This window comes from Heterodontus francisci, chromosome 2 (genome assembly GCF_036365525.1).
Source record: "Heterodontus francisci isolate sHetFra1 chromosome 2, sHetFra1.hap1, whole genome shotgun sequence".
NCBI lineage: Eukaryota > Metazoa > Chordata > Chondrichthyes > Heterodontiformes > Heterodontidae > Heterodontus > Heterodontus francisci.
The window spans coordinates 47,325,650-47,341,435 of NC_090372.1; the positions used below are offsets into that span (position 1 = coordinate 47,325,650).

General features: G+C 41.6%; 1 protein-coding gene across 5 annotated transcripts in view; it reads left to right on the plus strand.

The window, feature by feature from the left end:
- LOC137384246 (mitochondrial calcium uniporter regulator 1-like) overlaps nt 1-15,786 on the plus strand; it is a 101,060-nt gene that overhangs the window by 464 nt on the left and 84,810 nt on the right. For 4 of the 5 annotated variants that reach the window (XR_010977552.1, XR_010977551.1, XM_068058009.1 and 1 more), the window contains exons 2-3: nt 3,488-3,607; nt 14,148-14,251. Coding sequence is in view for 2 of the 5 variants with exons in the window: in XM_068058009.1 (XP_067914110.1) it covers nt 3,488-3,607; nt 14,148-14,251 (224 nt within the window). In the remaining 3 variants the exon portion in view is untranslated. Of the gene's footprint in view, nt 1-57; nt 286-3,487; nt 3,608-14,147; nt 14,252-15,786 lie in introns of all 5 variants that reach the window. The other variant, XR_010977553.1, reaches the window with a different exon arrangement.

Consider the following 15,786-nt stretch of genomic DNA (forward strand, 5'->3'; position numbering starts at 1 on the left):
GCGAAGACCCAAAATTGCTGGGATTTCCCTTCTTCCAGTTCCCTTTTTTTCCTTCAGCTGAATTTGAAGACTCCAACTGCTGTGATTGCTGTTGATTTTAGGGACCAGTCAATTGAAGCTAAAAAATGGAAAACGCTGGGAACAACCAGCAGGTCTGACAGCATGTTAAAGAGAAAAGACTGATTAATGTTTTGGGACGTAGGCCCTTTGAAAGATAATAAGGACTCTTTGTAGGGCTGAAGACAGGATGATCTGGACAGTCATCCTTTCTGCTTCAGATGAAAGGTAGGCAGAAATTTTCAGTGCTGACTGCATTGATAATATTGTGTATTTCAATTTTTTAAGGAGATGGACATTACTGGATGTTTGAATACTGTCATGGGAATTATTTCTTTCATTCCTGAATGTAGTTAACCTTCCACACATGTGAAAAGTGTGCAGAAACAGTAAGAAGCTAATGGTAAAGTGTTGAAGTCAGCTTAAAGAACATTGGTACTGAAGAATTAATTTTTCTGAGCAAGCCAATGACTAAGTGAATGTGTGGGAGTTTTTCCATGTAGAGGTCTTGCAGATAGTATTGCGAGATAGCCTGTGCATGTTGTCAGATGTGGTCAGAAATACAGGTAAATTGAGCTTGAACTTTCTATGTTCAGATTATTAATCTTTATGCATTTCTCTGAAGCAGAGATGTATAAGATTATTGTTTTTGTGGACAACCTGGTTGTGTAGTACAGAGCCTTTGGATCATATACAAAGATTACATTTTCCCATTAATTTATATATACCATAAGCTGCACATACTAAGCCACACGCTTGGAGAATGGTCCTTTCTGAGCACCAGGCTTAATAAATTCACAAAGAATAAACTATGAATAATGCAAATAGAATTGAGTCCTTTCAGCAGTACCTAGTGTAGTTTGCCAGAAATTTTCTAACTTTAAGTTTGCATCCAGCAAAATTTTTATGTCAAAACTTGTCACTCATTTTTCTTAGCCAATATGTACAGTCCTTTATGTTCATATTTTTTTAATTTATTTTTATTTAGAGATACAGCACTGAAACAGGCCCTTCGGCCCACTGAGTCTGTGCCGACCATCAACCACCCATTTATACTAATCCTACACTAATCCCATATTCCTACCACATCGCCACCTGTCCCTATATTCCCCTACCACCTACCTCTACTAGGGGCAATTTATAATGGGCAATTTACCTGCACGTCTTTTGGTGGTGGGAGGAAACCGGAATACCTGGCGAAAACCGATGCAGACACAGGGAGAACTTGCAAACTCCACACAGGCAGTACCCAGAATTGAACCCGGGTCGCTGGAGCTGTGAGGCTGTGGTGCTAACCACTGCGCCACTGTGCCGCCCCAGAAGAACATCAAGACGTAGCTTCAGATCTATTTTAGAATTGCATTTGAGCCCAGTTTAATATCAAATCGTGATTTCAAGATCTGCCAAAAATCATTCGTAATGATCAGTACAGTGCTTGTGCTATACGTCAATGTCACAGAACTTCCAGAAGTGAGAGATCTGCTCCAGATTCAGTAAAAGGGGCTGAAAGGTCATTTTGTTCTCTGAACATCTAAACACTCTTTCAAATGTTGATATTGAGCCCCCCCCCTCCCCTCCCCTCCCCTCCCCCAGGAGGCATACCTTACAGCGCTAGTTGAGATAAAGGAAACCACATCATGAATAATGCAAATAAGGTTGAGTTAACTGGGCTTTGAGGGTTGAATTGGTAGGACTTGTATCTCACAGGCCATTTGACAAATATCTTAGTTTGTCTGCTTACAAATGTCAAGTATTGTGCCCATCAACAAAGCATCCTTTCTTTCAGTAGAAGAAATGAGTTGGTGAATAACACCTTTGTGGTGTGGTGAACATCAATTACTGTACATATTGGCTGAGACAAATGAGTGACAAGTTTGGAAATAAATTTTGATGGATGCGAAGTTAAACTTACAAAACTTCTGGCAGATGCAAACTACACTAGATACTACTGAAAAGGCATGAGGAAAGAGCAGCTCATATTGCTGAGCTGAAGCCTGAGTACAGAATATTGTTTTACAACTGAATGAGAGAAAACCATCTCGTTAGAATGGGTCTGCAACTGTAACACTTAAAGCCACATCCAAAATTGATTTTGGCTGTGGAGGCCAGTTTATCATCATGTGAAAGTTTATCAGATCAGGAAGAATGTTAAGACTTTGCAGTTGTGTTGTCAGGATGTCCCAAAATGTTTTGTAGCAAATGGCTTGTGTTTAAGTGCAGTCACTAATTATATGGATAAGCAGGACAGGCACTTTGTACACAGCATGTGAATTACTAACCAGTTGATCTGTTTATCATGATATTGATTGGGAAAGGAATGTTGACTAGGTCACTGGGAAAACCCTTTGGTCTTTTACATCCACTTGAGCAAGTAGACAGAGCATTATTGTCTTATCCAAAAGACTGCACTTCTGTCAATGCATCAAGAACTTGCATTTATAAAGCATCCCAAGGCATTTCACAGGAGCGTTATAAAACAAAATTTGACACTGAGCCTCATAAGATATTAGGACAGATAACCAAAAGCTCAGTTAAAGAGGTAGGTTTTAAGGACTGTTGTAAAGGAGAAGAGAGGTGGAGAGCTTTAGAAAGGGAATTGCACAGTATGGGGCCTAGGCAGCTGAGAGCGTGGCCCTCATGCCATGGTAGAGTGTTGAAAATGCAGTCCTCCCTCAGTCTTGTACTGAAGTGTCTCAGATGATACCCTTAAGTCTACAGTGTGGCTTTGTACTCAGATTAAGTGGCTAACGTGAGCCAAACTGACACTGCTTAAAAGGGAAAGTGAGTTTGAAGGAGTACATTTATAAATTTTATGCAGAGTTATTAAAAAAAACATTTTTCATACTGGCACTTTTTTCTCCCCTTGCCTGGCTGCTGCCGTGCAATGCATTAATGGGTGCATTTGGGTGAGATCCATAGGAGAAAAAATGGGGACTGCAACTGGCCCAAGAGCTTTACTGGGGCCATGACAAAAGAGTTGAGAAGGCAGAATATCCACCTGCTAACGTGGTTCCCAGGGTTCCCACTACATGAGATGGCCTCTGTTGGTGATGTTAACTAGTGCTTATTGAGGATGGAGGCCTGGTTTTATGCCCCTGAACAAGTAAGAAAATTTCTTTTTTTCCCCCTTTTTTTTATATAAAGACCTCAAACCAAATTTCAATAACATTATCCAGTATAAAATGTACTTTGTATAAAAGTACTTTTAACTCTCAACCTCTCCCTTGTTGATGTATTCATAATATCTGCTGCCACCTGCTGTTGGATTTCACCTTTATGATCCTGTGTTTAGTGAACAGATAGAGTAGCTAGTTAGAGGACCAGATTTCATGAAATTATTTGTCTCCTTCCTTCCTGTCCTCTACCCCAATATTTCCAAAAGTCAGTGGCAGTTTTTCTTTTTCTAAAGATTGTACCAATTTTATTTTAGAGTTAAGCACGTCTGCAGTATCTTTGCAGTACAGCTCGAAGAAAGTGGATCTACCTCCTTTGGAAGGTCGAAAGTTCTATTTCGATACTCATGCAGTGGTGCAACAGCTGGAAAAATACGGTAACTATAACTTCGGCAAGTTTTTCTACTGAAAAGTTGTCTTGTTTTTATTTTCCATTTTATTATTGCATTTCCTAAATCTATTGATGTTCTGGAAGAGTGAAGTGGACAATGATCTAGATTGACTGCATTTATAGAAAACAAACAAACTCAAACTCTGTGTGCTCATAAATGACGAGCAGTCTTGGAATTTGGATCCAGGAACATTTGGAAGGAGGAAGGACCTGCTATTCCACCTATAAATGGTGTTTTCAAACTAGTATGAACAAAATGTACGTTTAAACTGAGAGATTGTTGAATATACTGCTGTAGTGAAGTTAATGCCCTGGATTTTGCAGTAGTAATGATGGCGAAACTGTCAGTGTTTGACATTATCACTCGTCTGAAATTGGCAGCAACTTCTGGAGTCTGCACATACACAGGTAAATCCAGAAGTTTCTGTCAATGCCTACACTTCTCCAGAGGATGTACTGTTGCGATCCCCACAGACTGCAACCAATTTGAAATAAATGAACTGACAAAAGCTCCACTTTTGCGCTCTTAGTCTCTCTGTAAAAACCCTTGAGAAAAAAAGTTATACCTGTTGAATGAGGTTTAACTGGGTTTTTAACAGCATACTAAGTTCATAATTTCTGCTAAACAGTGTCACTGTCTTTAAAAGAGTAATTTTATATTTGTCAAATTTATCCATTATGATAAATTCAACATTCTTTTAAAATTTTAAAGTTTGATATTTTAGCCTCTGTCATAATCCCATATGTATGCCCTGATTACTTATTTCGCTTTGTAAATTTTAAAATTAAAAGTGAAGGCTAATCGGTGGATTTTATTTCCCGGTTTACTATCTGTGAATGCTTCAATGTGATTGGCTGGTTACCCTGTTTGCTGACGTCACTGCTGCTGGGCCCCTGGAGATCCCCATGACTTGGTGCCAGACAGGATAGGTGAAATCCCCAGCAGATCACTAGATCTTTGTGGGCAACTTTCTTTGAGGCAACTGGCTTTGCCACTGACGGCAAAATCTGGGCCAATGTTTAGAGGCATTTGACCAGTCGCTGTAATTGGTTCAGACTAGTAACTAAAATGGCTCCATGTTTGAAACGTAAATGGTGATGTACTTCCCTAGGGATCCTGCCATATTACCTGTGAGTTAAATGATTGGTTTTTAAATTACCTGTGAGTTAAATGATTGGTTTTTTTTTACAATGTCCTGATCCTGATTCCAAACACAGTCCACTTCTGATAATTCAGATTTTTTTACACTGGAGAAACAGTTGACCCATAATTTGAAGAGACTTTGAAGGTTAGCCCATAGAGGAAGCTAGCCCATATACAGTAAAACTATAAGAATAGGAGGAGATCAATTATCTAATCACATGTGAAATAGCAAACTGTTTTCAGCTCTTTGCTTAGTCACAAGACCAAATGATTCACCTAATAAGCATTGTTGCTGTCTCAAAGAAATGGGAAGGACTTGCATTTACATAGCATCTTTCATGATCTCAGCACTTTACGATGAAGCACATTTTTGAAGTGTAGATACTGTTGTAATATAGAAAAATTGGGCAACCAACTTGTACACATGAAGGTCCCACAGCCACCTATTGGGTAGATATATGACCAGATAATCTGTTTGTGATGGTTGAAGGGTAAATATTGGCCATCAAACTCCCCAGCTCTTCATATAGTGCCATGGGATCATTTACATCTGTCTGTCAGGGCCTTGACTTAATGTCTCATCGGAAAGAAGGTAGCTCCTTTCGATGTAGTGTACCTCAGTGCTGCATTTGGTTATGTTCTGAAGTCTGTGGAGTGAGGCTTGAACCCACAAACTTCTGACTCTGAGGCGAAAGTGCTCCCACCCAGTTAATATCACAAAGTCTAATATTTTAAAAGAAAAAAAGACTTGCATTTATAAAGCACCTCTCATGACCACAGTACATCCCAAAGTGCTTTACAGCCAATGAAGTACTTTTGAAGTAGAGTTACTGTTGTAATGTAGGAAACATGGCAGCCAAATTATGAACAACAAGCTCCCACAAACAGCAATGTGATAATGACCAGATAATCTCTTTTTGTAATGTTGATTGAGGGATAAATATTGATCACGACATGGGGGGATAACTCCCCTGGCTACTCTTCGAAATAGTGCCAAGGGATCTTTTGCAGCCACCTGAGAAGACAGATTGGGGCCTCAGATTAATGTCTCATCTGAAGGAAGGTAGGGGATTTCAATTCTAATAATAACTGGGATGCAGTCAGTGTAAAAGGTACAGAGGGCACAGAATTCCTAAATTATATTTAGTAGTTTTTTTTTAGCCAGTACGTGGCAAGCCCAACAAGAGTGGGGGGAATTTCTGAATTTAGTTTTAGGGAATGAAGCTAGGCAGGTGGAAGGAGTGTCAATGGGAGAGCACTTTTGTGGTTGTGATCATAATTTGATTAGATTTAGCATAGTTATGGAAAAGGACGAAGATAAATTGAAGTAAAGGTTCTAAATTGGGGGAAGGCCAATTTTACTAGGCTGATAAGCAATTTAGCAAAAGTGGACTGGAAGGTAAATCAGTGTCTGAGCAGTGGGAGGCATTCAAGAAGGAGATTCAAGGGGTTCAGGGTAAATGTGTTCCCACAAATATAGAGCTCCCTGGATGCCCAGGTGCATGGAGGGTAAGATATGGCAAAAGGAAGCTTACGTCAGACACTGAGTTTAATACTGCAGAAAATCTAGAAGAGTATGGGGAACTGTATTTAGAGATACAGCACAGAAACAGGCCCTTTGACGGACCGAGTCTGTGCCGACCATCAACCACCCATTTATACTAATCCTACACTAATTCCATATTCCTACCGCATCCCCACCTGTCCTTATATTTCCCTACCACCTACCTATACTAGGGACAATTTATAATGGTCAATTTACCTATCAACCTGCAAGTCTTTGGCATGTGGGAGGAAACTGGAGCACCCGGGGGTGAAAAAAAGGAAATTAGGAAAGCAAAGAGAGGGCATGAAAAAATACTGGCAAGTAAAATCAAGGAAAATCCAAAGATGTTTTATAAGTACATAAAGAACAAGAGGATAACTAAGGAAAGAGTAGGACCTATTGGAGACCAAAAAGGTAACCTGTGTGTGGATACAGAGGATCTGGGTAAGGTTCTTAGTGAATACTTTGCGGCTATCTTCACAAAAGAGGGGGCCAATGATGATGCAGTTAAGGAGGAAGCGTGTGAAATATTGGATGGGATAAACATTGTACGAGAGAAAGTGTGAAAGGGGTCGATGGCTTTGAAAGTAGCTAAATCGCCAGGGCTGGAATGAAATATATCCTAGGTTGTTAAAAGGAGCAAGGGAGGAAATTGCAGAGGCTCTGACCATCGTATTTCAAGCCTCCCTGGTTGTAGGAGTGGTGCCAGAGAATTGGAGGTCTAATCAACATTGTACCATTTAAAAAGGGAGCAAGAAATGATTTGAGTAAATATAGGCCAGTTAATTTTGTTTGTGGGCAAATTATTAGAATCAATTCTGAGGGACAATATAAACCTTTTTAGAAAGGCATAGATTAATCAAGGAAAGCCAGCATCGATTTGTTGAGGGAAAGTCATGTCTGACTAACTTGATTGAATTTTTTTGAGGAGGTGACAAGTAGGGTTGATGAAGGCAGTTTGGTGGATGTGGTCTACATGGATTTTTGCAAGGCTTTTGACAAGGTCTCACGCAGCAGGCTTGTCAAAAAAGTAAAAGCACTTGGCGTCACATGGGAGAGTGGCAAATTGGATCCAAAATTTGCTTAGTGGCAGGAAGGGTGTTTTGAGACTGGAAGACTGTTACCAGTGGGATTCCATAGGGCTCAGTGCTCAGTCCCTTGCTTTTTGTAGTTTAATATTAATGATTTTGACTCGGATGTAGGAGACACGATAAGGTTGCAGATGATACAAAAATTGGCTGTGTGATTGACAGTGAGGAGGAAAGCTTTAGACTGCAGGAAGATGTAGATGGTCTGGTCAGTGGAAAATGCAATTCAATCTGGAGAAGTGTTACATAATGCATTTTGGGAGGTGCTATAAGGCAAGGGAATAAACAATAGGTTACTGAGTAGTGTGGAGGAACAGTGGAACCTTGAAGTGTAAGTCCATAGATCATTAAAGGTAGCAGGACAGATCGATAAGGTGGTTAAGAGGACATATGGCATGCTTTACTTTTGTTAGTCGAGGCATAGAATATAAGGGCAGGGCGTTATGCTAGAACTGTGTGCAACATCAGTTAGACCACAGCTTGAGTACTTTGTATAGTTCTGGTCACTGCATTACAGGAAAGATGTGATTGCACAAGACAGGGTGCAAAGGAGATTTATGAGGATGTTGTCAGGACTGGAAAATTTTAGCTATGAGGAAAGATTGGATAGGGTGGAGTTGTTTTCCTTTGAACAGAGGAGACTGAGGGATGATTTAATTGAGGTGTATTGACGACCTATTTACCTTAGCAGAGTGGTCAAAAACCAAGGGGCATAGATTTAAAGTAATTGATAGAAGGATTAGAAAACATAGAAAAAACATAGAAAATAGGAGCAGGAGTAGGCCATTTGGCCCTTTGAGCCTGCTGCGCCATTCATTACGATAATGGCTGATCATCTAACTCAGTAACCTGTTCCCGCTGTCACCCCATACCCTTTGATCCCTTTAGACCCAAGAGCTATATCTAACTCCTTCATAGAAACATAGAAAATAAATTAGAGGGATGATGAGGAAATATTTTTCACTGGAACTCATTGACTGAAAGGATGTTAGAGGCAGAAACTTTCAGCACACTTAAAAAGTACTTGGACGTCTACTTGGAGTCGTGACCTGCAGGGCTACAGACCTAGCGCAGGAAGGTGAAATTAAGTGGGAAGCTCTTTGTCGACTGGCACAGACATGATGGGCCGAATGGTCTCCTTTTGTGTTGTAAATTTTCTATGATTTCTGTGACCTTTCTCTGTGCTGCACTAGAGTGTCAGCCTTTTTTTTTGGTACAAAGATTCCTGGAGTGGGACTTGAACTGGCAGCTTTCTAACTCAAAGGCAAGAGTGCTACCAGCTGAGCCATGGCTGCCACTTAGTTCATTTAGCACTGGTCAGTTGCTTAAGTGGTTATATCTCTATAATTTCTTCCTAGATAATCTAAAAATAATAGCTATCAGGCAACACATTTTCTACTCTTTGTGCAAGTGAAGGAGAAAGCACTAAATTGGTGCTCCAATCAGAATTAAATTCAGGGAATTAATTGTGTGATCAGTGCCACTCATTAAAAGAGAATAATCATTACCAGAGCACCAGTATTTTATTTGCTCCAAGTATTATGGACTTTTTGTATTACCATTACCTTCAGTGGTAAGAACTGGTGATATTCAGCCATTTTAATGTTTACATGGTTTTGTCTCAGAAGGGCAAGTTATCCCTAGTGCAAAACAGCAGTAATTTCGCATCCTTGGCATCATCCATATTAGAATGTTACACTTGACCAAATATACACAATTTGTTGCTGGGTTTTTACCTTGTGCCTCTGAAGTCCCATGGGTCATTTTTCTACATTAAAGGTGATGTATAAATGCAAGTTGCACAAATGCTTGTGTCATATTTCATGTGATTTAAATGATTGCATTGAGGCTGCAGGACAATTGAACCGAGAGAGTTGATTACATTTTCCAATGATGGAAGAAACTGCATACAACTCTAAACATAAAAAATGCGCAGTCATTTACAATTTCCTTACTTGCAACCAAAAAAAGAGAACCTCTTGATGATGCTTGTATGTGAATAGGTTATAGGAACATAGGAAATAGGAGCAGGAGTAGACCATTTGGCCCCTCGAGTCTTCTTCGCCATTCAACTAGACCTTGGCTGATCTACCTCAATGCTATTTTCCCACACAATTCCTATATCCCTCGATGCCTTTAATATCTAGAAATCCATCGATCTCTGTCTTGAACATACTCAATGACTGAGCCTCCACTGCCCTCTGGGATAGAGAATTCCAAAGAGGCACCACCCTCTGAGTGAAGAAATTCCTTCTGATCTTAGTCCTAAATGGCCTACCCCTTATTCTGAGACCGTCCCCTGTATTTGGTAATGCCATTATTTGGTAACTGAGCATAATTCTATAATATAACAAAGGGACTGCCAGTCAAATAGCATTTCCAAAGCTGTTGTAGGATGTCAGTTATGTGGAACATATTTTTCAATAGCATTAGTTGTGCTACCCCCACCCCCCCCCCCCCCCACACACAATCATGGTTGTGCTTTAAAAGTAATTAATTTGACTTTTTCTTTTTAAGGATTTTATGACAACTGTGAAGAACAGTCGAGCAACCACGCGTTACTGATGTGGGTGCAGTTTACCTCAAAGTTGTCAATACTGAAATTTCAGACAGAGCAATTAATGTTAGAGGAGACAGTGCTTGAAGTACCCAAGACTCAATATTCTATGAGTTTACTCTTCCACTGTAGGCTTTTTTGCATCCTCGGTAGCACATAATGACTGTTTATAGAAACACAATTGTTGGTTTGAATATATTGGTCATGATTTTATTAATTTTCTTTCATGGGATGTGCATGTGCCTAGCATTTGTTGCCCATCCCTAATTACCCTTGAACTGAGTGGCTTGCTAGGCCATTTCAGTGGGTAGTTAAGAGTCAAGCACATTGGTGTGGGTGTGGAGTCACATATAGGCCAGAACAGGTAAGGACGGCAGATTTCCTTCCACAAAGGACATTAGTGAACCAGATGGATTTTTATGACAATTGATAATAGTTTCATGGCACCATTATTGAAATGAGCTTTGCCCTGGGAATCCTCAACATTGACTCTGGACCCCATGCAGTCTCATGGCATCAGGTCAGACATGGGCAAGGAAACCTCCTGCTGATTACCACCTACCGCCTCCCTTGGCTGGTGAATCAGTGCTTCTCCATGCTGAACAACAATTGGAAGATGCACTGAGCGCAACTAGGGCACAGAATGTACTCTGGCTGGGGGACATCAATGTCCATCACCAAGAGTGGCTCAGTAGCACCAGTACTGATTGAGCTGGCTGAGTCCTGAAGGACATAGCTGCTAGACTGGGTCTGTGGCAGGTAGTGAGGGAACCAACAAGAGGGAAAAACCTACTTGACCTCATCCTCACCAATCTACCTGTCGCTGATGCATCTGTTCATGACTGTGTTGGTAGAAGTGACCACCACATAGTCCTTATGGAGATGAAGCCCATCTTCACATTGAGAATACCCTCCATCGTGTTGTGTGGCACTACCACCGTGCTAAATGGGATAGATTTTGAACTGCTCTAGCAACTCAAAATTGGACATCCATGAGGCGCAGCAGCAGAATTGTATTCAACCTGGAGCTGTAACCTCATGGCCCATCAGATCCCCCACTCTACCATTACCATCAAGCCGGGAGGCCAACCCTGGTTCAATGAAGAGTGCAGGAGGGCATGCCAACAGCAGCATCAGGCATGCTTTAAAAAAAAAAAGAGGTGTCAGCCTGGTGAAGCTATGCCCAGGCCTACTTGCATGCCAAACCATGAAAGCAGCATGCGATAGAGAGGGCTAAGCAATCCCACAACTAACAGATCTAAGCTCTGCAGTCCTGCCACATCCAGTCATGAACGGTGATGGACAATTAAACAACTAACTGGAGGAGGAGGCTTCACAAATATCCCCACCCTCTATGATGGGGGAGCTCAGCACATCTGCACAAAAAATAAAGCTGAAACATTTGCATCCATCTTCAGCCAGAAGTGCCGAGTGGATGATCCACCTCAGCCTCCTCCAGAGGTCCTCAGCATTACGGATACCAGTTTTCAGCCAATCCGATTCACTCCACATGATATCAAGAAATGGTTGAAAGCACTGGATACTGCAAAGGCTATGGACCCTGAGAACATTCCAGCAATAGTACTGACGACCTGTGCTCTAGAACCAGCTGCGCACCTGGCAAAGCTGTTCCAGTACAGCTACAATGCTGGCATCTACCCAGCAATGTGGAAAATGGCCCAGGTATGGCCTGTGCACAAAAAGCAGGACAAACTCAACCCGGCCAATTACCAGTCTACTCTCGATCATCAGCAAAGTGATGGAAGGTGTCTGACAGTCCGATCAAGCGGCACTTGCTCAGCAATAATCTGTTTGCTGGCGCTCAGTTTGGGCTTCACCAGGGCCACTCAGCTCCTGACCTCATCACAGCCTTGGTCCAAACATGGATAAAAGAGCTGAACTCCAGAAGTGAGCTGAGTGACTACCCTTGACATGAAGGCAGCATTTGACAGAGCTTGGCATCAAGGAGCCCTAGCAAACCTGGAGTCAATGGGAGTCGGGGAAAACTCTCCACTAGTTGGAGTCATATTTGGCACAAAGGAAGATGGTTGTGTGTTGGAGATCAATCATCTCAGACCCAGGTTATCACTGCAGGAGTTCCTCAGAGTAGTGTCGTAGGCCCAACCACCTTCAGCTGCTTCATCAATGACTTTCCCTCCATTATAAGGTCAGAAGTGGTGATGTTCGCTGATGTGCAATCAATGTTCAGTACCTGTGGCAAGTAACATTCATGCCATACAAGTGCCCGGCAATGACCATCTTAAACTAAAGAAGGTCTAACCATCTCCCTTGATGTTCAATGGCATTACCATCACTGAATCTCCCACTATCAACATCCTGGGTTTAAAGAACTGGACCAGACGCATGCTGTGGCTACAAGAGCAGGTCAGAGGCTCGGAATTCTGTGGTGAGTAACCCGCCCCCTGACTCACCAAAGTCTGTCCACCATCTACAAGGCACAAGTCAGGAGTGTGATGGAATACTCTCCACTTTCCTGGATGAGTGCAGTTCCAATAACACTCTAGAAGCTCAGCACCATTCAGGACAAAGCAGCCCGCTTGATTGACACTCCATCCACCACCTTCAACATCCGCTTCCTTTACCACTAACGTACAGTGACAACAGTGTGTACCATCTACAAGATGCATTGCAGCAATTCGCTAATGCTTCTTGGACAACACCTTCAAAACCCGCGACCTCTACCACCTAGAAGGACAAGGGCAGCAGGTACGTGGGAACACCACTACCTGCAAGTTTCCCTCCAAGCCACCATCCTGACTTGGAACTATATTACCAGTCCTTCATTGTTGCCAGGTCAAAATCCTGGCGCACTCCTAGCAGCACTGTGGGTGTACCTACACCCCAAGGACTGCAGCGGTTCAAGAAGGCAGCTCACCACCACCTTCTCAAGGGCAATTAGGGATGTGCAATAAATGCAGGCCTCGCCAGCGATGCCCACATCCCATGAATAAAAAGAAAATCCAGATTATTTTTATTAATTGAATTTAAATTCCACCAGCCACCATGGACCCCTAGATTACTAGTCCAGTGACATTACCACCATGCCACTGTCTTCCTGACAACCTCTTGTTTTCTAGCTATACTTGGGTTTTTTTGGATGATGAGAATCCTACCACTCGTCCTATTGGTTGAGGTCTGTTTATACCCATATGTGGTCAGATTAATTTATATTCAGTCAATGCTATTATACTATCTCAACTAATGTTGAGCAACATAATTAAGGAGGTTAACTTTGAAGTGCATTTTGCTGGTCAATTAAGTGTAAGTTCCTTTTAAGCCACTAAACTATAATGTAGCAGGAATTTATAATTGTCTTTTTTTAAATATTTGTAAATTTACAAAAATACATTAAGATGGGCTAAATATAGTGATGGTGAAATTACTTTTTCCTGAGATCAACTAGTTTCTCTGCTGTCAGATTACAAACTGAAGGGTTGTATGCATTGGAGACAGTTTTGCAGGGAGGGGGGTGGTGTAAAACAGTGTGATGGAGCCCCTTGAATGGAAGCAGTGGGACTTGCACTTTGACATGCTGTTCAACAGAATTGAAAAAAAAACAACACAAGCAAGCATGCGAAAGGCTAATAGTGGAATACTTCAATCAAAGAACTTTTACACAACAACTTTAGTGCTGGTGCCAAGCAAAGTTATTGTGTAAATCCAGAATTGGGGCCTGCAGAGAGAAGCAAAGTGAGATTCAGCAGAGGCTGTAATTTGTTTTGGGATTTGCCACTTCATGAAGTGTAACTCCTAACTTTGATTTTAAAGCTGTAGACAGCTCAGCTGGTTAAATGAAAAGGAGAGGGCAATTGCCATTTAAATGTCTTGGCAACAGAGAAGATGTTGCATCAGCTAATAAAATGCTCTAGCTGAAATGAGAGAGAACCGAAAGCAAAAACAGTTCTGGATACCAGCTGACATGGTAAGAATTTTGCTTAGAAACTTTGCCATATTGCCCTCATCTTGTGTGAGGATTGTGGATTTTGGGGTATAACTGAGTATGGGATTATTTTATAAAGTTTATACATAGAGCATATATGGTAAATGTCAGTTTTATTTCTGAGTTTCTTTATTGATGGCATACCACCCTTTTCACTAGTTACCTTTACACTTGTACACTTATTCAACAGGCTTTCCTGTTAACCTGTTTTGCTGCTGTTTTTCTTGCAGGCTTCAGCACTCAGCAATCAGAGGTTGTGGTGGCTGCACTGCTGAGAATTATGAACTCCAGTACGGAAGTTATGTACAAGGACATGGCAACCAAAATTCAACAAGTAAGGCAGCCCCAGTAATACAAAAAGCAAAATACTGTGACCGTTGGAAGTCAAGTAAAACATAAAACGCTGAAGACTCAGCATGTCAGTCAGCATCTCACGAGGAAACATATTTCAGGTGCAAATGTCTCATATTTTCCTGATGGATGCTGCCTGACCTGCTGAGTCTCCAGTGTTTTCTGTTTTTGTTTCTGCCCCAGTGATATGGTACGCTGTGTAAAAGACATTCTTTCTTGATGGTTGAAATGTGACACTGCATTTTGTAAGCAACAAAGGATACTGTGACATTTTGCAGGCTTGTAATTTAATCAGTGTGTTTAAAAAAAAACTCAAACTATAACAATTACATTCTTTATCTGTCAAACTTTATGCTGAAATTTCATCCTTTTCTATAATGTTTTTTAACGTATGCCGGATGTGTTTTTTACTGCTAATTGTTGGTCCTGCCATTTTCATCTACAAAAAGTGTGAGCCTCCAAAATAAAACATTGTGGACATTTCATGTTGGAATATATGCTTTTTAAAAAACCTCCTTTCAGGTTAATCAGTAATGCTGTAAATGGAGTGGGTTCTTTTTAAGTTATAGTTTTTTTTTGTGTTGCAGACTTCTTTCAAAGTTCAGATTTGTAATAAACTGACCCTGAAGTTTGCGCAGGCCAGGCCTACTCTGTATCCTGCCAACTGTAGCATGGTTGATTTTCTTGTAGTGGTGTTGAGAATTATTGGAGACTGTTAAGAACATGAGTGTTCTAGGTTGCTGAGAATTTTAATTTGGGCTTTAATGTTCCCATGAAACCAGCCATAGTACAAAACGATTGGAATTGCAACACAGAAGGAGGGCCTTACTGTTAGCTCTTCAACTGTAGCTATCTACTATAAATCCAAATTCCTTCTGGTTTCCCTATAAGATTTTAGGTTCTTCCTTTTCAAATGTTTATTCCATTCACTTTTTTAAATTATGTGGTTTCTGCCTCAATAGTCACTTGTGGTAAAGCATTCTATGTTTTAATAACTGTATGAAAAATAACCCTTCATTTTATTAGCCATAATCTTGTTTTATGCCCCCTTGTAACTGTTTTGCTAACCAGTGGAAACAATCTTTCACTTTCTGCCCTCTTAAAACCTTTGGCTGGAATTTTACGCCATCCCAGCGAGCTGGATGGTGGCGGAGGGGGTGGCATAAAATGAAGCGGGAGGCTCCAGGAGGCCTTCCTGGCCCGTTTCCCGCCTCCGCCCCCACTTTACCTTGGACTGCGGGGTGGGGTGGAACGAGAAATGGGCTGTCCACCCCAGGCCAATTGAGGCCCTTAAGTGGCCACTTAAGGGCCTCTTAAGGGCCTTTGCCCGTCTCCAAGGGTATTTTACTCATGGCAAGCGGGCGTCCGGTAGACGTGAAGGCTGCCCAGTAATACCTGGCTGCCTTCCAGCGCACCGGGGGCGCGGGGGTCTGACAATTCGGGCGCAGAGTGCCTCGCTTGAGGGATGCCCCCTACCCCCCCACCCAAACGATCACCCTTGCCTCGCTGGGCCGCGAC